The sequence below is a fragment of the Rattus norvegicus genome, chromosome 18 (genome assembly GCF_021556685.1).
Source record: "Rattus norvegicus strain SHRSP/BbbUtx chromosome 18, alternate assembly SHRSP_T2T, whole genome shotgun sequence".
Taxonomy (NCBI): domain Eukaryota; kingdom Metazoa; phylum Chordata; class Mammalia; order Rodentia; family Muridae; genus Rattus; species Rattus norvegicus.
This window is the reverse complement of record NC_141551.1, coordinates 36776647-36797408: the sequence shown is the minus strand read 5'-3', so window position 1 is coordinate 36797408 and position 20762 is coordinate 36776647. Positions and strand designations below refer to the sequence as shown.

At 37.7% G+C, this 20762-nt stretch overlaps 1 protein-coding gene across 4 annotated transcripts; it reads right to left on the bottom strand.

Annotated features, from left to right (window-relative positions):
* Positions 1-231: 231 nt before the first annotated feature.
* On the bottom strand, positions 232-19764 carry Myot (myotilin). 4 transcript variants are annotated; one of them, NM_001437405.1, is made up of 10 exons: positions 19680-19764; positions 16361-16898; positions 12202-12376; positions 11191-11292; positions 8251-8300; positions 7472-7604; positions 5772-5979; positions 1692-1857; positions 1032-1165; positions 232-855 (listed from the first exon to the last, which is right to left on the bottom strand). In NM_001437405.1, exons 2-10 carry the CDS (start codon positions 16711-16713, stop codon positions 683-685), a joined length of 1494 nt encoding a protein of 497 aa, NP_001424334.1. In that variant the 5' UTR covers positions 16714-16898; positions 19680-19764; the 3' UTR covers positions 232-682. The 4 variants fall into 4 exon arrangements, with proteins under 4 accessions (NP_001424334.1, XP_087448560.1, NP_001424333.1 ...); XM_087592434.1 differs by having other exon boundaries at positions 16361-16781; NM_001437404.1 differs by having other exon boundaries at positions 8251-8297; positions 16361-16781.
* Between the last annotated feature and the right edge of the window lie 998 nt (positions 19765-20762).

Sequence of the window (20762 nt, the reverse complement as noted above, 5' to 3'; positions counted from 1 at the left end):
AACTGAGGACTATGGTTGATGTTACTGTGATTACCTTTGAAGTGTAAGTCATGGGAGGCATTTTCAGAGGGAAATTGACTGAGCTGGGAGCTTCATGCCCTTCTTGGGAATGATGACATTTCTGTTTTGGAATTTGTTATTCACAGGCTTTTCTCACAGTTGTTTTACATAGAAAAACGGTAAGTTTGATCAGGAAGATCATTCTAGACTCTAGGGAAGATGAGACAAGTCTGTCTTAACTACTTGAATTTTATTCTCTTTTGACATGAAATTGTGGAACACTCAGATAATCTATACCATGTTAGTATTCCTATAAGAGAAAACAGGTAAATAAAGTCTGTTAGGCAATACCCATACACTTTACTGCAAGAATTAGTGGCATTTAAAAAGTTTCTGGTTCATAACTCATAGTTGTTAAATGTGCATGACTTCAGTGTTAAGACACTGTATCTTAAAACAGTCTCTTATAATACAAACTCATTTACTTAGTTTACTGCCGGCTTCACAGGTCAGAGGAATAGACACGTTGTGCCAGAGTCAGAGGGTGAATAACATTCTAAATGGGAGTTAGTATATGACCTAAGTAAAGTCACAATCTGTTAATACAACCATGGATTTTTTTTCACAATGTTATCAGATCCATTGGAGGAGTGAAGCTCTGTTTTCCCTGTGGGCAAAGTTATTAAAGTTCTTCACTTTCATAGAGTCCGGATTGAGCTGCCAGACGCTGAAACTCTCCTTCAGGGTTGAAAGCTTGTTTCACATCCAAACCTTTCCCATTTAGGGCTAAATATTTGCTGAAAGTTGGTCGAACACGCAGTTGCTTAGGAGCTGGGGGAGTTTGGTTTGGACGGGCTGAAATAAATAAAAATTAATTCAGAAAAGTGGCTTGAAATATACCAGTTGAACTTAGCAGTCTCTGACAGATATGGTGGGAAAATGACTTTCGAGGAACATTTCCCATATATTACACAATTCTGAGCCAAGCGATCCTCAGTTTCCCAGTTAGATTGGGTTGCTGTGTGACATACCTGTGACATCTAATCTTGTGTTACACGTGGTCACGCCAGCTTCATTGACTGCTGACACTGTATACCACCCAGCATCCTTCTTGTTTACATCTTTTATCAGTAAAGTTACTCTTCCAGCATTATCATGATATAAGCTGAAAAGAAGCAGACAAAAACAAAGGGACAGGAATTAAAATTCTTTTATCTGGGGTGAAAGTTTAAATGATATTGCCACCTTATAGAATCTAACTAATAAGAAAGGCTGTTAAGAAATTCCAAGACTGTGTCTAATCAATGCTATATAGTTAGTGATTTTTCCCCCCAAAGTTAGATGCCCCACCTGTGAATGGAGTTATAACTCGGAAGTAGAGTATCTGTCTAGCTTGCACAAAACCCTAGGCTGGATCTCTAGGAAACTCACACTCTCTCTTGCTTCCTCAAGCAATCACCTTTTAATCCTTTTATGTCATTTATTTTCTATAGTCACGGTTCTTGAAAAGATGAATTCTAGGCTTTTTCGTGTATTATTTTTAGGATTAATTGAATCTGACTTAAATATGTATTTTTAAGAATAGACAACCTGAGATGAGAATTATGTAATTTATATTTGTAGTGTGTGTAAAAAACATAACTAGATTCATCCAACCTGTGTGTACAGCAGTCAAGAAAGTCTTGTCTCACCTTATCCGGTCAGTGTTGAACTGAACCATTTCGTTGTTTCTTTTCCAGAAAAGCTTTGGTGGAGGGATAGCTGAGATCTGGCACTCTAACTTCACTGATTCTCCCTCAAAAACCTTTTTGCTCTGTGGTTTGTAGATAAACATCGGTGCTCTTTTGTGCTCTTTTGCTGGATATTGGTAGGAAATCAATAAAGGTGATATTAGGCCAAATTAGAACATTATGAATTTTTTACGTTAACATTAAAGCTTTAAAAACCAAGGTCAGCATTGGAAATCTTTTCACTATTAGATAAAATACCATAACATACATTATTATCTTATAATATTTGGAGTTCTTAAAGTGGAATATAATGATTTACTTAAAATTATAAGCATGTGTATGTAGATGAATCATTTCATCTACCTGGAGGCAGGGTGCATGATGGGAAGAGTAGCAGACAACTACAGTTCATATCGCCACTTAGCAGTGGAGAGTTTGTCTTTCATGTGCAGGGCTGTTCCACCAGCCATGTAAAATTGGAACATTTTCGTTTACTTTCTTTGGATCTCAGTTTTATCTTTTGCTAATTACACCCCTCAAAACACCAGAATCAAACCAACTCCAAGTGGTAGTGACAGATCTGTCTGAATATGACAGAAAGTATACTTTTTAAACTGATTATAACATGTCAGCAATCATCAAACCACCTGCAACAAGAAGAAATAGGAAGTGGTGACTTAACACCCAAGCTGGCTTTTCTAAAGGAGAAATGAAGAGGTGGTATGGATTTCCAGTCTCTTTCAGCTGGAATAGGACATTTCTTACAAAGCCACTGGCACATATGTGGTTCACCCAAAGCTCAATGGCATGAGGTGTGTGGGTGCTGGACAACCATGTACATCTGTGCTTTCTTCTCTGTTTGCTTTGGTTGGGTTCCCTCAGCCTCTAGCATGACCTTAAAGATCTTCCATTGATTTATGCAGACTATAAGCTCAAGGACATTGTCCATCCTTCAACCCAAGCAGACTTTTATAAAGTAATCAATGGTTTATTAAACATTTTGTGTGAGGTAATAGCTTAGCACACTAAATAGGATATATTTAAAGTACTTAGATTGTAAAATTTAAAAACTGGACATGAGGATTTATAGAACTATGCTGCCATAGTGTGAGGTGGGAGTTTTTCAGACTCTTTTCCCAAAGGACTAATCTTTGGGGAGGTGGTTATAATTATACACTAATTTCCTAGTAAATATAATATAGTACATAGCTAACTCTAGCACCCACTCTCCCCTTTCCAAGTATGAATTCACAATATGACAGCCTATGACAATTTTGTATCAGCATGAGTCAGGGTGAATCCATTTCAGGCAGTTGAGCAGATTAATGATTAGACTGCAGTTTCTACTTTGAAATCCTCGTCCAGCTATGTCAACAGATGCTTACATTATTTTATTTTCTCCTTCTGAAATTATATACTATTCTCCCTACCAATTCTTGCTCAGCCATGCTCACTGCTGCTCTGTTTCACAGTAGCTAGAAAATGGAGCCAAGCTAAATGTCCTTTGACTGACAAATGGTAATGAAAATGTGTACACGGACATTATGAATAATGTTTGGCTGGAATGGAGAGGAATTACAATATCTGCAAGTAAGTGGATAGAATCAAATACATACATACACACACATATATATATATACATATATATATATGTATATATACACACACACTATGTGGGGTAACCCAGACCCAGAAATGAAAACTTAGTATCTCATACATGATTTTTTTAAAAATCCAAATCTTAAGATATGAGTATATAACTTGGAGTAACTGCAGACACCAGGAAAGCTAATAATAATGAAACAAAGACAACGGAGATGTGCTGAAGGAGCCCTAAAGAGGGGAAATAGTGGGAACGAAGGGGTGGAAAGCTCCCTTCCAAAGACTAACTTCAATAATACCAAAGGGAGCTATGCAAATCGGCCAAGGGTAAAGCACACAATATCCTACATACATAGCTCTGATGAGCAATGACCAGCATTCCAAGATATCCCTACAGGTGCAGTAGTGGTACTTCACATTGTCAGTAACCAACAGCTCTCTAATTAGACTTAAGGAAGTCACACCTGGTACTGGAACCCTAGCCAGCTGCCTGGGACTAGTGAGTTCATGGATCTTAGAAAAGAACATACTGCCATCGCTTTTCTAAAGCAGCATAATTTCTCACTGCACTCTAAATGCTTATCTTTATGCCCACAGACAAGTGTAGCTCTCAGCTCCATCAAAGAAGCTTTTCTTTGCAGTAGACTGAGAATATAACAAAACCCTACACCTAGTCCAAATACAGTGAACAACTGACTGTGAGGTACGCAGCCTCAATGGATGTATCTGGTCCACAACTTCTGCACCAAAAGCTCAGGGAACATCTCAGAAAGGGGAGCACAGAGATTGTAAGAACCACGGGAGCAGGAAGTCTGCTGTGGGATTGTGTCCCACAGTCTAGAAATGTAGAGAGCCTTTGCTCCCGAAACCTCAACATTATGACTGCCTAGACAAGACCTGAACAAGGAGGACACCTTGCTCTGATGTGCTAACATGGAAGGGGGAACCTCACAGGGCTCCACCCTTAGACAAAGAACTATAGATAACTACTGACTGCCGAGAGAGGGTGAACCATCCCTCTTCTCTTTTTAACTTCGAAAAATATATATTTTAATTAAAATATAGTTACATTGCTTTTCCCCTCCTTTCTTCCCTCAAAGCCCCTCTCACTCTCAATGTTACAGCCTCTCCTTCATGATTATTATTGGTGTATGTATAATTTTACTAATACTCTGATAAATGAATTCTCTTTTTGAAAGTAAAGCCATTTTTTCTTTTAATATTTTCATGTACTTCAATTTTATTAGGCATTCCTGTATTTTCCTTTTTTTTTAAATTTAATTTATTTTTTAATGAATTTATTTATTCACATCCCAAATGCCGCCCCCTCTTCTGGTCCCCACTTCCAGAGTTCTTCATCCTATTTACTCCATCCCCCTCTGCTTCACCTTTGAGGGGTGATTCCCTCTCTCACACACCCCCTCTTTCCTGGGAAGCTTCAAGTCTCTACAGGATTAGGCACATCCTTTTCCACTGAGGCCAGACAAGGTAGTCTTCTGCTACTTATGTGCCAGGGCCTCAGATCAGTGTATGCTCTTTGGTTGATGACTTAGTCTCTGGGAGCTCCCAGGGGTCCAGGTTAGTTGACACCATTGGTCTTCCTATGGGGTTGCCATCACCTTCAGCTCCTTCAGTCGTTCCTGAAGTCCCGTCAGGACTTCCATAGGGGTCCCTGACTTCAGTTCAGCAGTTGGCTGTAAGTATCTGCATCTGAGGGATGACCCCCTAATTAATTATAAAACACCAGCTGATAAGCTCTGAAATTTTATAGCTATAAACACTACTATAGATATTCAGCAAGATATCTATCTATCTATCTATCTATCTATCTATCTATCTATCTATCTATCTATCTATCTACTATATATCTACAATACTCATGGAAAAGGAGGCCACACATTTGAGAAGTTCAAGGGAGAGGCACAGGAGGGCAGAGAAAAGGAGGATGTGGGAGAGGTTGGAGGGAGGAAAGGGAAGTCAGAAATGATATGTAATCATATTTTAAAATTTTCAAAGAAGAGAAAGCAGACTGAGCAAGCTCTGGGAAACAAGCCATTAAGCAGCTGCCTCATGGCTTCTGCTTCAGTTCCTGCCTCCAGGTTCCTGACTTGAGTTCCTGTCTTGGATCTCTTCAATGGATTGTAACTTGGGATATGTAAAATAAGCAATTTCTGTACCCATTCCCCAATAATTAAGTTGAAATAAAACTTATTATTGCCTTATTACTGTTCTAGAAAGAACTTGTCATCAATTTGCCATTTTAATTTCAGTGTTTCCCCTAAATGACCTTTTTGTTGTTGTATGGTTCTGTGTTGCACTAGATTCTGTAGATGTTAACCTAAGTATGAAGTCCTTGGGCCTTCCTTTAAAACTATTTTCCTTTGTAACACTCTTTATTTTCAGTCATGCTGCCTTTGAAGGATCTCTTTGGAGGCTTACCCAGAACATCCAGCTGCACTGTGAAGGTGGCTTCTCCAGCTCTGTTTCTGGCTACACATGCATATGGCCCTGCATCTGATGCTCTGACCACTTCAAAGATGAGGGAGTGGAAACCCTTCTCTGACACTATCATTTTGTGCAACTCATCTGATTGCACCAGTCTCCCGTTTAGATACCATGACACATCAGGGGCTGGCAGTCCACTCACCTAGAAACAAAACAGAGCAGTTTTCTATTTATGACTTTAACAACCTGATCATCTGGATTTGGAGTTAAAAAGGCCAAGCAGGAGTTTAAAAGTATATTTATTGTAAATTTTTATTGTGAAATTAAGAATAAGATCAATATTGCTTTTAGACTCTTTCAGACCACATATAATTCTTTCAAATACAACCTCTGACTCTTTAAGACCTCTTTTCGTTACTTTATCTAGAACATTAATTTATGTCTTACATCCCACCAGGAAGAGGGAAGCAATCACTAGCCTAAGTGTGACACCAAATAAAGTCCCATAACCAAGTACATGAGGCTTTCAATGTAACAAATAGCTTTTGAAAATAGAACTCTTGATCCACAATTTTGTATATGAATATTAGTTTTGTGTTTCTGTATAAACACATCCAACCCTGATAGAAACTCTCATTGACAGGAATTTAGAAAAATATTTTATGAGGAAGGGTTCTCAAAATGAAGATAATCACAATGTGATGTAACCTCTTTTAAAACACTGTCCTAGGGGTTGGGGATTTAGCTCAGTGGTAGAGCACTTGCCTAGCAAGTGCAAGGCCCTGCGTTCGGTCCACAGCTCCGAAAAAAAAGAAAAGAAAAACAAACAAACAAACAAACAAACAAACAAAAAAACACTGTCCTAGCCTGAAGACCTAGGAAAAAGAGGTGGCTTGAAGTGGTTCATGGGCAACTACAGATGCTTGCACATGAGACAACATGTTTTGTGTGTATATGAGTGTGTGTGTGTGTGTGTGTGTGTGTGTGTATGTGAGAGAGAGCATGTATGTGTGTGAGTAAGTGTGTGTGAGAGTGTGTGTGTGAGAGAGAAACAGTGAGTGCGTGAGTATTGTGAGTGTATGTGTGTGTATGTATGAGATTGTGAGTATGTGTGAGTATATGTGTGTGTATGTATGAGATTGTAAGTATGTGTGAGTGTATTTGTGACTGTGTGTGTGAGTGTGAGTATATGTGTGAGTATGTGTGTGTATATGTATGAGATTATAAGTATGTGTGAGTGTATGTGTGACTGTGTGTGTCTGTATGTGTGTAAGTGTGAGTATGTGTGTGAGTATGTGTGTATGTGTGTGTATATGTATGAGATTGTAAGTAAGTGTATTTGTGACTGTGTGTGAGTGTGTGTGTGAGTGTGAGTATGTGTGTATGTGAGTGTGTATGTGTGAGTCCCCAGTACCTCTGTTTACTTGGCTAATCTTCCTAACTTTTTCTTATTTCCATTTTACAGATGAGATGACAAAACAGAGAGGTTAAACAACTCGTGGACATTTACACATCTGGAAAGTGGCACAGCCAAGATTTAAACTTGTGTCAACTCAGCTCCAGAATTTGTGTTTCTTTTCATTGTACACAATGTTTTCAAGATGTGTAGCAAGCTGTAAAAGTTTGGGGAAAGGTGCATTTCCCCAACTTAGTGTCCCATTACTAGTGTGTCTTTAGCATTTAAAAACTCTTACTTTAAAGTCCATTCTGCAGAATCTTCCTTCTTCGATGGACATATTTTCTGGCACTTGAATGAAGCGTGGTGGGTAAAACTTCTCCTGGATGGCATCCTGGTCATTTGCGTCTGCTCTGGAGGACGATCTACTTCTACAACAATATTTTAATAATGATTTGCAGCAATGTCATCCTTGTTTTTCCACTTACACAAGACAGTTTGGCCATCACTGCTACAAAGTCCAGAACCTCTAGTTTGATCTGATGGCATGGTGACAGCAGAGAGAGACCTTATTTATGGGTGATGTATTCATGGGTTATTTGATCACTGGCAGACATATACCATTTAGATACATCTGGTATGAACTGGACAATTCTCTCCTTTTTAAATAGTTCCTTAAATTGAGCAACGTGTGCCTCATACTAGGATTTTCTTGTTGTGACAGTTATTTAGTGTGGAATCATGGTCCACTATTTGACTAAGATATTTTTAAAGATTCCCTTTGAGGTAGTTCTGAAAATTGATATATAATTTATCAACATCATCTTTGGTGCTGGGAAATTCACACTATGTTTTGAAAGAGGACAGTAAATGTGAGGACTAAATATGCATATTATATATATTTTTCTTTTTTTCTTTTTTCTTTTTTTTCGGAGCTGGGGACTGAACCCAGGGCCTTGCACTTGCTAGGCAAGCGCTCTACCACTGAGCTAAATCCCAACCCCTGCATATTATATTTTAAGTGGAAACATTTTAGATAGCAAAATATATATCTCTTTATAAATTAAACAAAATTACCTTACTTGTGATGTGGGAACTTGCAGCCGTGCATGTTCTGGGTTATGCTGCTTGAGATAAAAACAATTGAGAAAAATTAACATGTAAATAGTCCTTTTAAATGTATCAGAAGTCATTAATTACAGTTGAAAAGAATGTTTCTGTTTTGACTGTGATTGGTTTAGTATATCTAACATTTAAAATATAGCAAATTAACTGCCTATTTCTTTAGTAAGAACCCCACAGAATTAACAAGATTTATATGTGTGATTTATGAAAATCAACTGGACCTAACTCTGATGGTAGCTTAATTTTTATTACTGTTTTATGATAAAGGATGATGTGTCCCTCTGACGTATTTGGCATGGAGACATGCAGTACGGGTTGTCCTTTAGCAAAGCAGGAATAGACCTGAGGTCACTTGTGCTGGCTGTAGGCAGTGGGTATCAAGCTACTGCCTGGCAGTCCCACTGTAAACAGTAAACACATATTAGACTGGAAAATATTTCCCCTTTTAGCTCATGGCATAAAGTCGCATTGGACACCCTGAGAAATGTAGATAAAACTATAAAAAGAACTTAAAACATGAATCAGTTCCTGCTTAAGAAAAGAACATTTATCTTTTATGATTTATATTGAGTGCTGAAAATTATTTCTGTTTGAGAATAAAGTTGGGGGTTGAAGAATATTATAATTGAATCAATTGATTATATATTTAATGACTCTTTTGTATAAATATTGCTGTGCTTAGCCCAGTAGGAGATTGAAAAAAGTAGAAACTATAGTCTCAGCCAAATACCTCTGAACCTGAGTACAAAAATTTATTTTGGGATGAACCTCTTAGTCAAAGCATTCTGACATTTAAAAAAATCTAAATCTCAGCACTCAAGAGACTAAGGCAGGAGGATTTCCATGTGTAATTCAAGGCTAATATGATACAAATGATTTCCAGGCCACCCTGAGGAGCAGAGTGACAATCTATTCAAAATAAACAAAAAAGTTTAAAAAGTACAGAAAATTAAATTTAGGTACCTAAATGATAAAGTAGAAAGTGTGTGGAATAATAAAAGCAGAAACTAAATGTGAACTTTCCTTATAATTATCCTAGCCCCATTATAGTACTTAAGTTTGAACAAATCAAGTTTTTTTTAACTCAAGAAATGGTCTTAGACACCTTGCCTATGTTATGGCAAAGTGAGAGGCATGCCTATATGGACTCTATTAAAGTCAACTACATTTCTTTGTGTGTGTATATGTACGTGGAAAATGATATAGCATATAGAAATATCTACTAATACATACAAAAGTTAATGAGTACAAATATTATTTACCAATTGAACAGACTGTTGGAAGTACTTTGCACATCTGAACTCATCTTACCATTGTGAAACTCAGAGATAAACTCCAACAGTCATCTTCATTTGAAAGATCTAGAAGTTAGGAATTTAAACCTAATGTTGAATGTGTATTTAATGTCTTTTGATAAACCTTGGCTGTCAACTTATTTAGATCTGGAATGGAGTAAACACCAGACTGCTGGACATGCCTGTGATGATGTTTCTTAATCACATTATCTGAAGAGGGGAGAACTAAATGTGGGCATCCCCTTCCTGTGTCAACACAGTGACAAAGAGGGAAAAGAGAACTTTGCTTTGTGCTAATGGACATTTGCTCTGCAGGCAAGTTTATCAATTCCCAAATTCTTCACCCATCCAGTGCAACACAACTATTGTTGGACTCTCCTGACATATTATGTAAACCAACCTAATAAATAAATACCCTTTAAATATATAGTCAAAAAAAATCTAAATCTTTTTGTCTAGTCTTAAGACTCCTTAAATAAAATGTCAAAAAAACTTATCAATTCATCAGAGGAACATTATTTTTTAGCAAAATATCAAAACTCAAATCAAACCTAATAATTTAATAAAACCAAAAATCTTCAAGCAAATTTAAAAGCAAGTTTTTGTTTCATCATATTATGTTCAGAAATAGGTCATTTCAATTATACAGAGATGTATTTTTGTTATAGTTACACTGTGATTGAACATTTCTCATTAATGTCTGAGGATTAATGTTTGAGTGTATAAAACAGTAAGATTTACCCTTTCTAGCTTCATTATGTTTCTGCTGCTATCTTCTTGTCTCAGTCTTGTCATCTTCCTTTCAAACACCGTCATAAGTATTAATTAGTAATTTCAACTAGTAGACATAGTAGAGATGTCTTATTCTGGCTGTACTTGCCTATGCCACAAGCTCGACACATCAGATGCTCTGTGCAAATTTGTTGAATGGTGGATGAATGAACCAATGAATGAATGAATGAACTGCTCATTGTCTAAGGTCTAGTTCTTACCCCCCCCGCTAGACTCTACTCCATCATTTCTAGTCGATCTAGTTGCCTTTAAAAGAAACAAATATCTTTTGTTCGTATTTCATGTTTGTTTTCTCAATGAGTTTCCAGGTTGCTTATGTCTTTGTGGACTATTTAAGAGGGTATAATAGCTTCTAGAGAAAGACAGAAAAGGTAACAGCCCCTCAGTTTGCCTTGCCCACTTTATATGTGTTTTTGAGTTAAGTTATGTGTTATAATTAAGTTGATAAGGGGTAAGTCTGTGTGCATTCACTGTATTCTGAAGTTAATCCTGGGGGTTTTTGTTTTGTTTTTGAAAATGACTTTTCATTAATCTTAGAGACGTTACCTAATAGAGTATTTTTATTAGTATTTTTCAGCAAGAAGTGTGTTTAAACTCAGGAGCATGACAGAAGGAAGTAGATATGCCCCAAATGCCCTTTAAAACATCAAACAACTTATAAATTGCAAGAAAAAAAAAGGTGCTCCAAGATGTCCACGGTTGTGTGTCCCTATAGTCTTAGGTATTTAGCAAGCTCAGAAAGGGAGAGCAACTGACCCTAATTGTAGGGCAAAGGCCACAGATATATGTCAATTATTTAATTTACCTGTGACGAATCTTGGACGTCACTGTTTTGAGCTTGAAACACAGCAGCAGCATTCTGCGGTCCTAACAACCTGCGAGCCATCTTCTCCTCATAGGTCAGTCTCTAGAGGACAGTGATGAGGTTAAGTAAAGGCATTTGAACAGGCACACCTCTAAAAACCACTTCTCTAAATCAGAAATTCAAACTGTAGTCCAATTTTTGAATTATACTTTCCACCTTTTCCAAAGAGCCTTGTCATCAAAGATGAGTGGCTAATTCAATTGTATCTTAAGAGCTTATATAATAATTACAGCTGTTTTAATTTTGTCTGTAAAAAATACATTAATGAACAAAAAAAGTTGTCAATGGAATTTATCATTAGTTGCTTGGTAAGCAGAAATTTTATGAGAAGGTAATAGTGATTAATTAATTAGTTAATTAACTCATTGAGACACGATTTCATGGAGCATAGTCTTATTCAGAATTCAAAAGTCAAAGCTGACTTTCAGTTTCTGGCTCTCTTGAATCTACACTTTCAACCTCAAGAGCAGCCAGCATAGTCTATACAAACACTCATTTGAAAGAATTATGTGTAAGACAACTTTTTCATGTAGGATATCTAGAGTTGGTTTTCTTTAGTTTTTTCTTTTTCTTTTTTCTCTCTTCTTTCTCTCTTTTTCTTTTTCTTTTTTTTTTGGTTTTGGTTTTGGTTTTGGTTTTGTTTGCTTGCTTTTTCATTCATTTACTACTAAAAAACCAAAAGGCAGACTTCACTTCAATAATAAGGAATTGCAAACGATCCTTTTTTAAAAAAAAAAAAGCAAATCCTATATTTTGTGTTTTTATGGGCATAAATCTATGAGAGACAGAGGTAACTTTTTTAATGTGGAGTTGTACTGGGTATCAATCTTATGTTAGCTGCATGCTCTACCAGTGAGTTATATTCTAAACCTCAGAACTTTCTTATTGAAATTAGGTATGTAATAGGTCTTTTAATCATGGCCTTCTTTAAGAAACAGATAGCTTGCCCACTTGGTTTCCATTATGAAGAAGGGTGTCTTTGCATTTCAGCTTTCTTTCCAAATCTTGAATCAATGCTTCTTTTGATCCTTGGATTTCGTGGTCAGGAGTCCTTGGAGTGGGCTTAGCACCTGCAGCTTGGGATGACACGGCATTTACAGGTTGGTGAACTGAGGATTGTTGATAGCTTTAAAAAAGAAAAAAGAAAAAATCAGAAAGAAAATGATAGAATTTACTTCATTCTGTAAGCCACTTTTAGATACACTGAATTTACCACTTAGAACTTCTGTTTTTGAGAACCCCAATAATCTTAACCACAGATAAGAAGGGTATAAACTAAACATGGCTACTGCTTTTGTCTTCTCTTATGGCAGGAGACAATTATGAAGTAGGAGGAAGGATTTAGATACATGGAAGGCATCTAGAAGAGTTCGCCTAAAGAATGAGATGTTTAAATGAGCATCTTCAATCTTATTGTTAGATTTCTTGTGTGATGGAGAGGTGGCTATCCAGCAGTAGTGTGCTTGAGCTGCCTCTCCTGGGCTTGAGAGAGCTGACTTTTTAGAATCTTTCTAGCAACCTGTGATCTCAGGCCAGGTTTGAAATAGATGATGTGAAAGTCTTTATACCAGGGAAGTTGGTGAATGCCACCAATCCTAGCTTCTTTTAGAGCTAAATTGACTGACCAGCATAGCATTCACATTTTGTGTGTTGAAGAATATTCTACTGTTCCTCAACAGAACTTCTGGCTTTTTTAATTTTATACTCAAAATGATCCAAGCCAGTGCGGAAAAGTAGCTTTTAAAGTAATGATGATATATTCAGTATTTTTAAACTGACTTTTGAGGGGGCAGGGAATGAAAGGCATGATTAAAGGAAGATAGACTATGAAATATAACATTTTAAAAGATTGGAAAAATAACACCAATCCAAAAATAATTTGAAAAGTTCAAATTCTTATATAACATTATGTTCTTAAATGTTGTTTAAGGTAATCTAAGCTCTTTCCAAGTTCCACATTGGTATTGGTGAAGAGCAGGTGCAGCAGTTAAGGGGTCCTGCCTTACTTGCTGTTGGTTGACCCAAACTTTTCCTAATATTTTACATTGTTTTAACTTACTTTGGTGAGGTAGAACCATACATGGGAAATTTTGTGTCATTCTAATTAATAAGAGGAAGCTGGCCACTGCCTTAATGAAAATTTTATGATGGCCATGATGAATCTTTTCTAGTCACCCAGATTCAAGTGAGATTCATAAAAGAACTTGTGATTTTAGAGGAAATGAAGGTCAAGTGAAGCCAGAGTGTTCACATTGTGGGCTGGGGGACCTGGAGATAATCCTAGGGTCAAATGTAAACCTGATGAATAGCAGGTGCCATTACTCATCACAGTGCCATTTTATGCCCACCAATATAAACCATGGGGATGGGAGATACTATCTGCTGAGTGGATGGATTTTTTTTAAATTGTAGTGAAGACATGCTGTCTTAGAAGCTGATGGAATCCATTCTCCCTTTACATTTCGATATTTGGATTTTCCAGTTGTCCCCATCAATCCTTAACTAAAGTCTCATTTGTTCAAAACAGCAAAGACACAAATCAATGAAATATGTAAGTAAATAGTGAAACCTCTCCCTCAATTAAATTCCTGGGCCAAAATGAAAGACTTTTCTTGTCCCTTTAATATTTCTGCAGTGCATACCATGATAATTGTTTGTAAGGACTTTCAATTCTAGAGTCCGATCTGTTAGAGAGTAGCACATACTTGGTAAAAATGAATTAGAATAGAATAGAATAGAATTAGACAATTCTGTTCTCATCATTATGTCTCATAGGAAGCCTGAGGAATTGGTAGTCAAGCCTGAGAACCACAGACTAGCCTTAGTCGACTCATTACACACCCTCATTGTCTGCACATTAGATGACACATGCACCAGATTTCAAGTCCATTCTTACTTATAAATTAGTGTTGTGCATTTACACTGCTTTATAAGTCTTTTCCATATCCCTGACAATCCTGATCCTTAAATATGCTACATCACAGAAAACTGGATTACCCAGCAGACTATTTGCTGAATGCCTCATTGCAAGCACTTTGTAAGGAATAATTAGAATTAAATAATTCCCCTCACTTTCCACCCTGCGGTTTGATCAATTGCTAAAACTTTGCCTAAGAACTCCCTACTATTGAGAAGCAAAATAAGGTCTTCCAGTGTCCTTAGGTTAGAAACCAAGGGATTATTTTAGAAGACGGGCAATCTTGAGCCCATCATAACAATGAAAGTATTGTGCACAAATGTTCAAAGGGCCAAAGATTTCCACCCCACACAGCTGGACTCAGAATGGGTATCAAGTAGCAATGGCAAGATTAGAAGAGTTATCTACACTTGCTGAAAATGGGACAGTTAAAACTGGACCTTTGATCTCTAGTTTGGGGATCTCCTAGGCTGGCTTGCTTCTTCCTTTCTTTCTATCTTTCTATCTTTCTATCTTTCTATCTTTCTATCTTCCTTTCTCTCTCTCTCTCTCTCTCTCTCTCTCTCTCTCTCTCTCTCTCTTTCTTTCCTTCTATTTTTGCCTCTTCTATTTTTAGTTTTTTCCAAAACTAGGTGTGTGGTTGAGGCTCTGTGACTATTTATTTGATCACTTTTTTTTCTGAGCAGAATTAGAATAGGATAAAAACATTGCTAGGGAAAATGTTGCAGTCTGAGTGGGTTATATATTTAAAATCCTGATGTGTGGAAATACTAAGAAGCTATGTGAAGAATCATATCAATCATTGTGAAGAAGAAAAAGCTATGGAATATGAAATGAGGATAATGGGAGTTTGCGTAGAGTGGTCAAGTAAAGTGACCTTCTGAAATATTAAGTCAAGGCTACGAGAATGCTATATTCCAGGTCTGGAACCTGTTGGCATCAGCCATTATATATAATTCAATTTAATATCTATAGGATTTCAACATGTTTTTAAGTGTATTGATTTTTATTTTTAAAAGTAGGGGAATAGGTTCCTCAACAAGTTGAATTGATGTGGTCAATTCAGCTGCTTTTCTGGAATTTCAACCAATACTCTAATTTTCACAAAAACTACCTCAGCCATCTTACTTGCTGAACACTCTCATCACGTATACAAATAGTTTGAGTGAGTATCAGAACTTGACATGGGCTCTTATCTCTAGGCTAATATTGTATGTCTACACTGTTCTTTAGATTCTTTGTCTATTTAATATCAAACAACTCTCTACAGAAGACAGAAAAATTAGCAAGAGTTCCAGTAAGACTCTAAGAAGACATGGTCCACCCAACAATGCTTGAGATGCCTCTGATTTAATCTCTGATGTTCTCAACAGCCAAGAAATATGAAAACTGATAGCCCTAATTTTAAATAAGCACAAAGTATTCAGTTCAGGTTTTAAAAAAAGCTCAACTCCACATGGTGTTCTTTCTCAGGCCAAGTTCTTCCAGGGCAGTCTCCAGCTGTGGAGATATAGTGTGTGCTTGCATAAGGCTGTAGGTATTTCCTCCTGAATTTAGACCATCCAACAAAGTTCAACAAGTCATGGTTTCACATACCCAAACAAACTTTAAAACTACAAGACTTCATCTGTTCCAACCTCCCTTCTGATCCCAGTAAGGACAATTTATACGAGTGACTAACCGTCTGAGTTCCAGACTTTTAAAATGTGTTGATTTTAAATTATATTAGACAAGTGGATAGTCAGGATTAGAGTGAGAAATGGGTAGGAAGAAAAGACTATGACTGAGAAGAAACTTAATAGCCTTTGCTTATGTCGGAGGAAATCCTATCCACAGAGAAACAGACAGGTGTTCTACATCCCAGCCAAACTAGACCTCAGAGGAATTAAATTTGCAGCAAGAGGAACTTAGCTTAGAGCTAAGCAGAAAGATCACCATCCACTGGTATGTTGGAAATCTATTTTTTGTTCTTTCTAAAGATGATAAATAATAGGGAGACGATTGCATGGGATAATAGGTAATTTGAGCTCTGCTCAGCCTGGACACTGGAGAATGGGCTAGATGACTTCTTATTGCCACTAACCTGGCTCAACGAGACTGAAGCTCACAGTATCATTTTGTGTCCTAAAGAATAAGAGCAGCACACTCTCAGATAAAGCTCCCGGCACATGCCGAGTACACAGAATCACTTACTTGGAGTCCACAGTGGATGGGATTTTACTGTTACTGTAATCAGGCTGAGACGGTAATATAGAACTGAGGAAGCTGGCTGGGGACTGGTTATAGGTAGCAGTAACCTTCTGACCGGGGTTGGGGCCAGCCAGCTGCTGGGAAGCAGGATAAGCAGAGGAAGACACGGTGATGTGAGAGCTCACTGTGGAGGAAGCAGAAAATCTCTGCTCGGTGCATTGGCGAGGCTGGATGACGATGGAAGACTGTTTGGTCTGGTTAGGGAAGCTGGAGACTTCAGGTCCTGGAGGCTGCAGCCCGGAGCCACATGGATTTTGGGACTGGATGAAGTGTTTTGGACGTTCGTAGTTAAACATGCTTAGCTGGTATATGGAAGATGGATTTGCTCCCAGAAGGATAGACTCCTGACCGTGGGGTGGCAAGCCTGGAATTACAGAAGGTTGCAGCAAGTCAGAAGAAACCTTAGTCTGGCCCTCCTTGCTGAGATCTCTAGAACACTGTACTCCTGATGTTGGTGGGTTTCTCTTGAAGGATATTGTTTCTGAAAGTGGGAAAATGATTAAGTTACAAGTTTTGCATAAACCTTAATGTTATGTGGCCATCCTCATGTTGTGGTGACCTCACCACCCTAAACAAAAATAATTTTTTTATTTTTGTTTCTATTTCATAACTGGAATTTTGCTGCTCTTATGAATCATTATGTAAACATCTGTGTTTTCTGATGGTCTTAGGTGACCCCTGAAAAAGGGTCCTTTGACCCCTCTGAAGGGATTGTGAGCCACAGGCTGAGAAGCACTGACTTAGATTAAGTAAAAATTATTCAGTGTGCTCATCCCTGGGTGAAAGGATGTTATGCAGAGGTTTCAAGATATACACCACAAGTTTTCCAAGGAGCTATTTTTTATTGGTTATTTTGTTTATTTACATTTCAAATGTTATCCCCCTTTCCGGTTTCCCTCCGAAACTCTCCCATTCCACCCTGCCTCCATGCGGGTGCTCCCCCACCCACATACTCACTCCTGCCCTACCGCCCTAGCATTCCCCAACTCTGAGGCACCGAGCCATCACAGGACCAAGGGCCTCTCCTCCCATCGATGCCTGATAAGGTCATCCTCTGCTACATATGCAGCTGGAGCCATTTTTGATAAGAAAATCTTTTGACGCCACGCAATGTATTAGTTCTATAGCCTTGTGATGTGCTTTCCCCCAGACACTGTGGATTCCTTAACCTTAGAGATGTAAGGATTTAACATTAATAGCCGTTAATGTGTGTCAGTCTTTATCAAGATGAATTCTTCCCTGTTCCCATCAGAGTTGATTAATATCCCCTTTGATGCATGAATTAGCATTAACGTCTATTGTCCTTTTCTCAATTTTAATAAGGTAGAATGAGCATCCAATTTATTGGGGCCATTTTTGAGTTGTTCTTTACTGTTACAGGTCACTGCCTGCTTTCCTCTCCTTGATTTCATATTGATCATGGAGTCAAAGTAGATGGTAGTTAAGGACAGACTCTGTGCTTGCTTGTCTCTATACGCAAAATACTTATTGCAGACTGCACTGGCAAAGCTGAATGCCATTTTCTTAGGTTCAGATTATACACTCTAGTCATTGGTCTTAGTGGTCTATTAATTATCAAGTTCATTTCACTTGTTTAACAGGCATTTTAGGCTAGTGTTGAAATCATTATAATTACCCTTAATTGTTATTTTCCATGGCAACCAGTAGATATGGACATAGGTAAAACATCCATGGAACTAGCCTATCAATAAAGGTGAGATGGATGCTATTTCTAGTACTCATCTCTGGTGCGAGTGGCCTTTCTGTTTTCCTACAGCAGGCCCCATTTTCCCTCATTTTGCTGTTAAAATTCACCCTGGTGGTTATCTCTGCCTCTGATATTTCCCATTCCCATGTTAAATGAAGGCTGGAATATTGCACACAGCAGCTGGTCCTGCAGTTATTGTAATACCCGCCACTTCAATCCAAATTACCAGATGACTTAGTTAAAAACATATTATTTTGCTTTACTCGATATGGAGAAATCCCTGACTTCTTAATAATTCAAGTGCTTAGCTGCAAAGTTTCCCAGATTTCTTATCCATTGAAACTGGGTGCTGTATAGTTGCTTGCATTACAACCCGGAGGAAAATACTGTTCATGATTCATCCAGGCCAAGTCACTTCATCCTAAGGTTTTGCTGGTGGGCTAGAGTTCAGTTAACATTGGCAAGAACAATGCTATAAGGGAACTACATGGCAGAAGGCTCTGGTGAGCAAGAACACTTGAAAAGTTATGTAGTCCCTAGTTTCGATTTTATGCTTACAACCAGAGGGCACAGTAGAAGAGAAATACAGGATTTTAATTGTCAGGGAGAAAGTTCCAGACAGTGGGGGGCACTTTAATAGAAACATTTGTTTCCTGAAATAAAAAGGCTTTATTTTTAACACAGCTGCTTTTAAAGTGACAGGTCTCTTTGCTGAATCTAGAGTTTGGCTTTTAATTTTCTTTCTGGGCAGGAAAGTTAGGCTCATTCTCAACAGCAGCTGACCAACTGCTTGAGACCTAGGCTGGATATATTTTCCAAACAGGGCTTCTGAGGTTTTCTTTTAAAGCCTTACTGTCTTAAGCATTTTCGTATTAGTTTCTTTTTTGTTGTTTTACTTTCTTTTGTTAGTAATCTTGTATTTTTACAGCTCAAGAAAAGTTACACTGTTTCAAAAGTTTTATTTTTCTCGTCATAGCATTTTGTACAGATGTTTACACAATGATGAAACAGTGTTTCTCAAGAAAACTTATTCCTCCTCTGCAATGATTGCTCCACACTTCAATTCTATTTTGTATTCTAACACAGTGTTCTTTATTCTTACTAATGATATGTCAACCTTAAAGACTATAAATAAAACATTCTGCTATCTCACAATATAAAAACAATAGTTTAAAACTCTTAATTTAATAGCTAATATTTTGCTAATATTAGCCATTAAAAGTCCCTCAAGAATAACATAGACTTTCACAAAAGACAGGATCAAGGCCACTGTACAGGGTCACAGTTTCAGTCAGATCAAATAAACCTTTTCAAGAAAAATAAATGCTTTAAAATAAGGACCCAAAATTCTTTGCCCGTGTCCTCTGCACACACCCTCCAGTTTCAGTGGACTGAACAGGTTTTTTTTTCCTTTAAAACATTGTACAATACTATTATAATATCATAATTGTCAGGTTTCTGTTTTAAAAATATCTGAAGATCACCTTTATATATACTCCTCTAATTTAATTAAAAACCCCAAAGCTCAAACCATAGCATAAAGAAGGGACTCACCCTTAGCTCAGAAGGGGCCAGCTTGTCTCAACCCACTACTGAAGAGAAGGAAGAAGCATCTCCTTGCTCAGGATCGTGTGGCTCTGAGCTTAGTGTCACTATGCTCTGACTTTTATCAGCTGCCAAACTGACATCTGATGTGCTTCCTGTCTATCTACCTATGCTGGCATGTCAAAGTAAGAGTCCACAATCTAAACAATATCTCAGATGTCTTGGTGATATTTCAGGACTGGGATTACATGAACTCCTCTCACAGACCCCTTTATTTTAGACATGAATTTTAACTATAAGCTAGCAAGCAAGTTCATACAGGATGAGAATGGTAAGCTGGAAAAAAAGAGGAAGTGGAAGGAAATTAGATTTTTACATGTTTTCAGATGAGGGTTTTAAATCTTTCCTATTGCGGAGACAAAGATGAAAGGGGAGAGAAGATTGAGGATGAGTTTTTCTTTTCTAGTGAGATTAATAGGAAAAAGAATGCAAATTGATTTGTGTACCACCCTGGATCTGAGGCCTTCTCTTTTTCTCAAGTGCTTAATAGGAATAGGGGTGGAGTCTGACTTTGACAGTGCTTTGTGGAAGGAGGTGTGGTCAGGGCATGTGCCAGACAGTGGAGACATAGTGGCATCTGACCAGAAAATAGATAAGTGGAAAGGGTTATTTAGTTTGGAAAGTGTTCTGGATGCCTGGCATATATCCCCAAGATCTAGAGTTTTTATTTTCAGAGGTTTAAAACTGTTCAACAACCAAATAAATAAGATTAAGTCTGTCACTTCTGTTTTAACCCATCTCACTTTACACTGAACACAATTTCCTTCCTTTCTCTCTCTCTCTCTCTCTCTCTCTCTCTCTCTCTCTCTCTTTCTCTCTCTCTCTCTCTCTCTCTCTCTCATCTTCTTAGAGACCATTGTGGTGTTTACGTTTCCATTTTTGTGCAGGCATGTAAATAACTACAGAAGAAACAGTCTTTAAATGAACAGAGGTGGTGGTATGAAAGGGGTGGCCTGAGGATCAGGTCAATCAATTAGGGCTATTTCCTTTTAATGGCTTCATTCTCCTAGTTCACAGGAAGGCACTTAACTC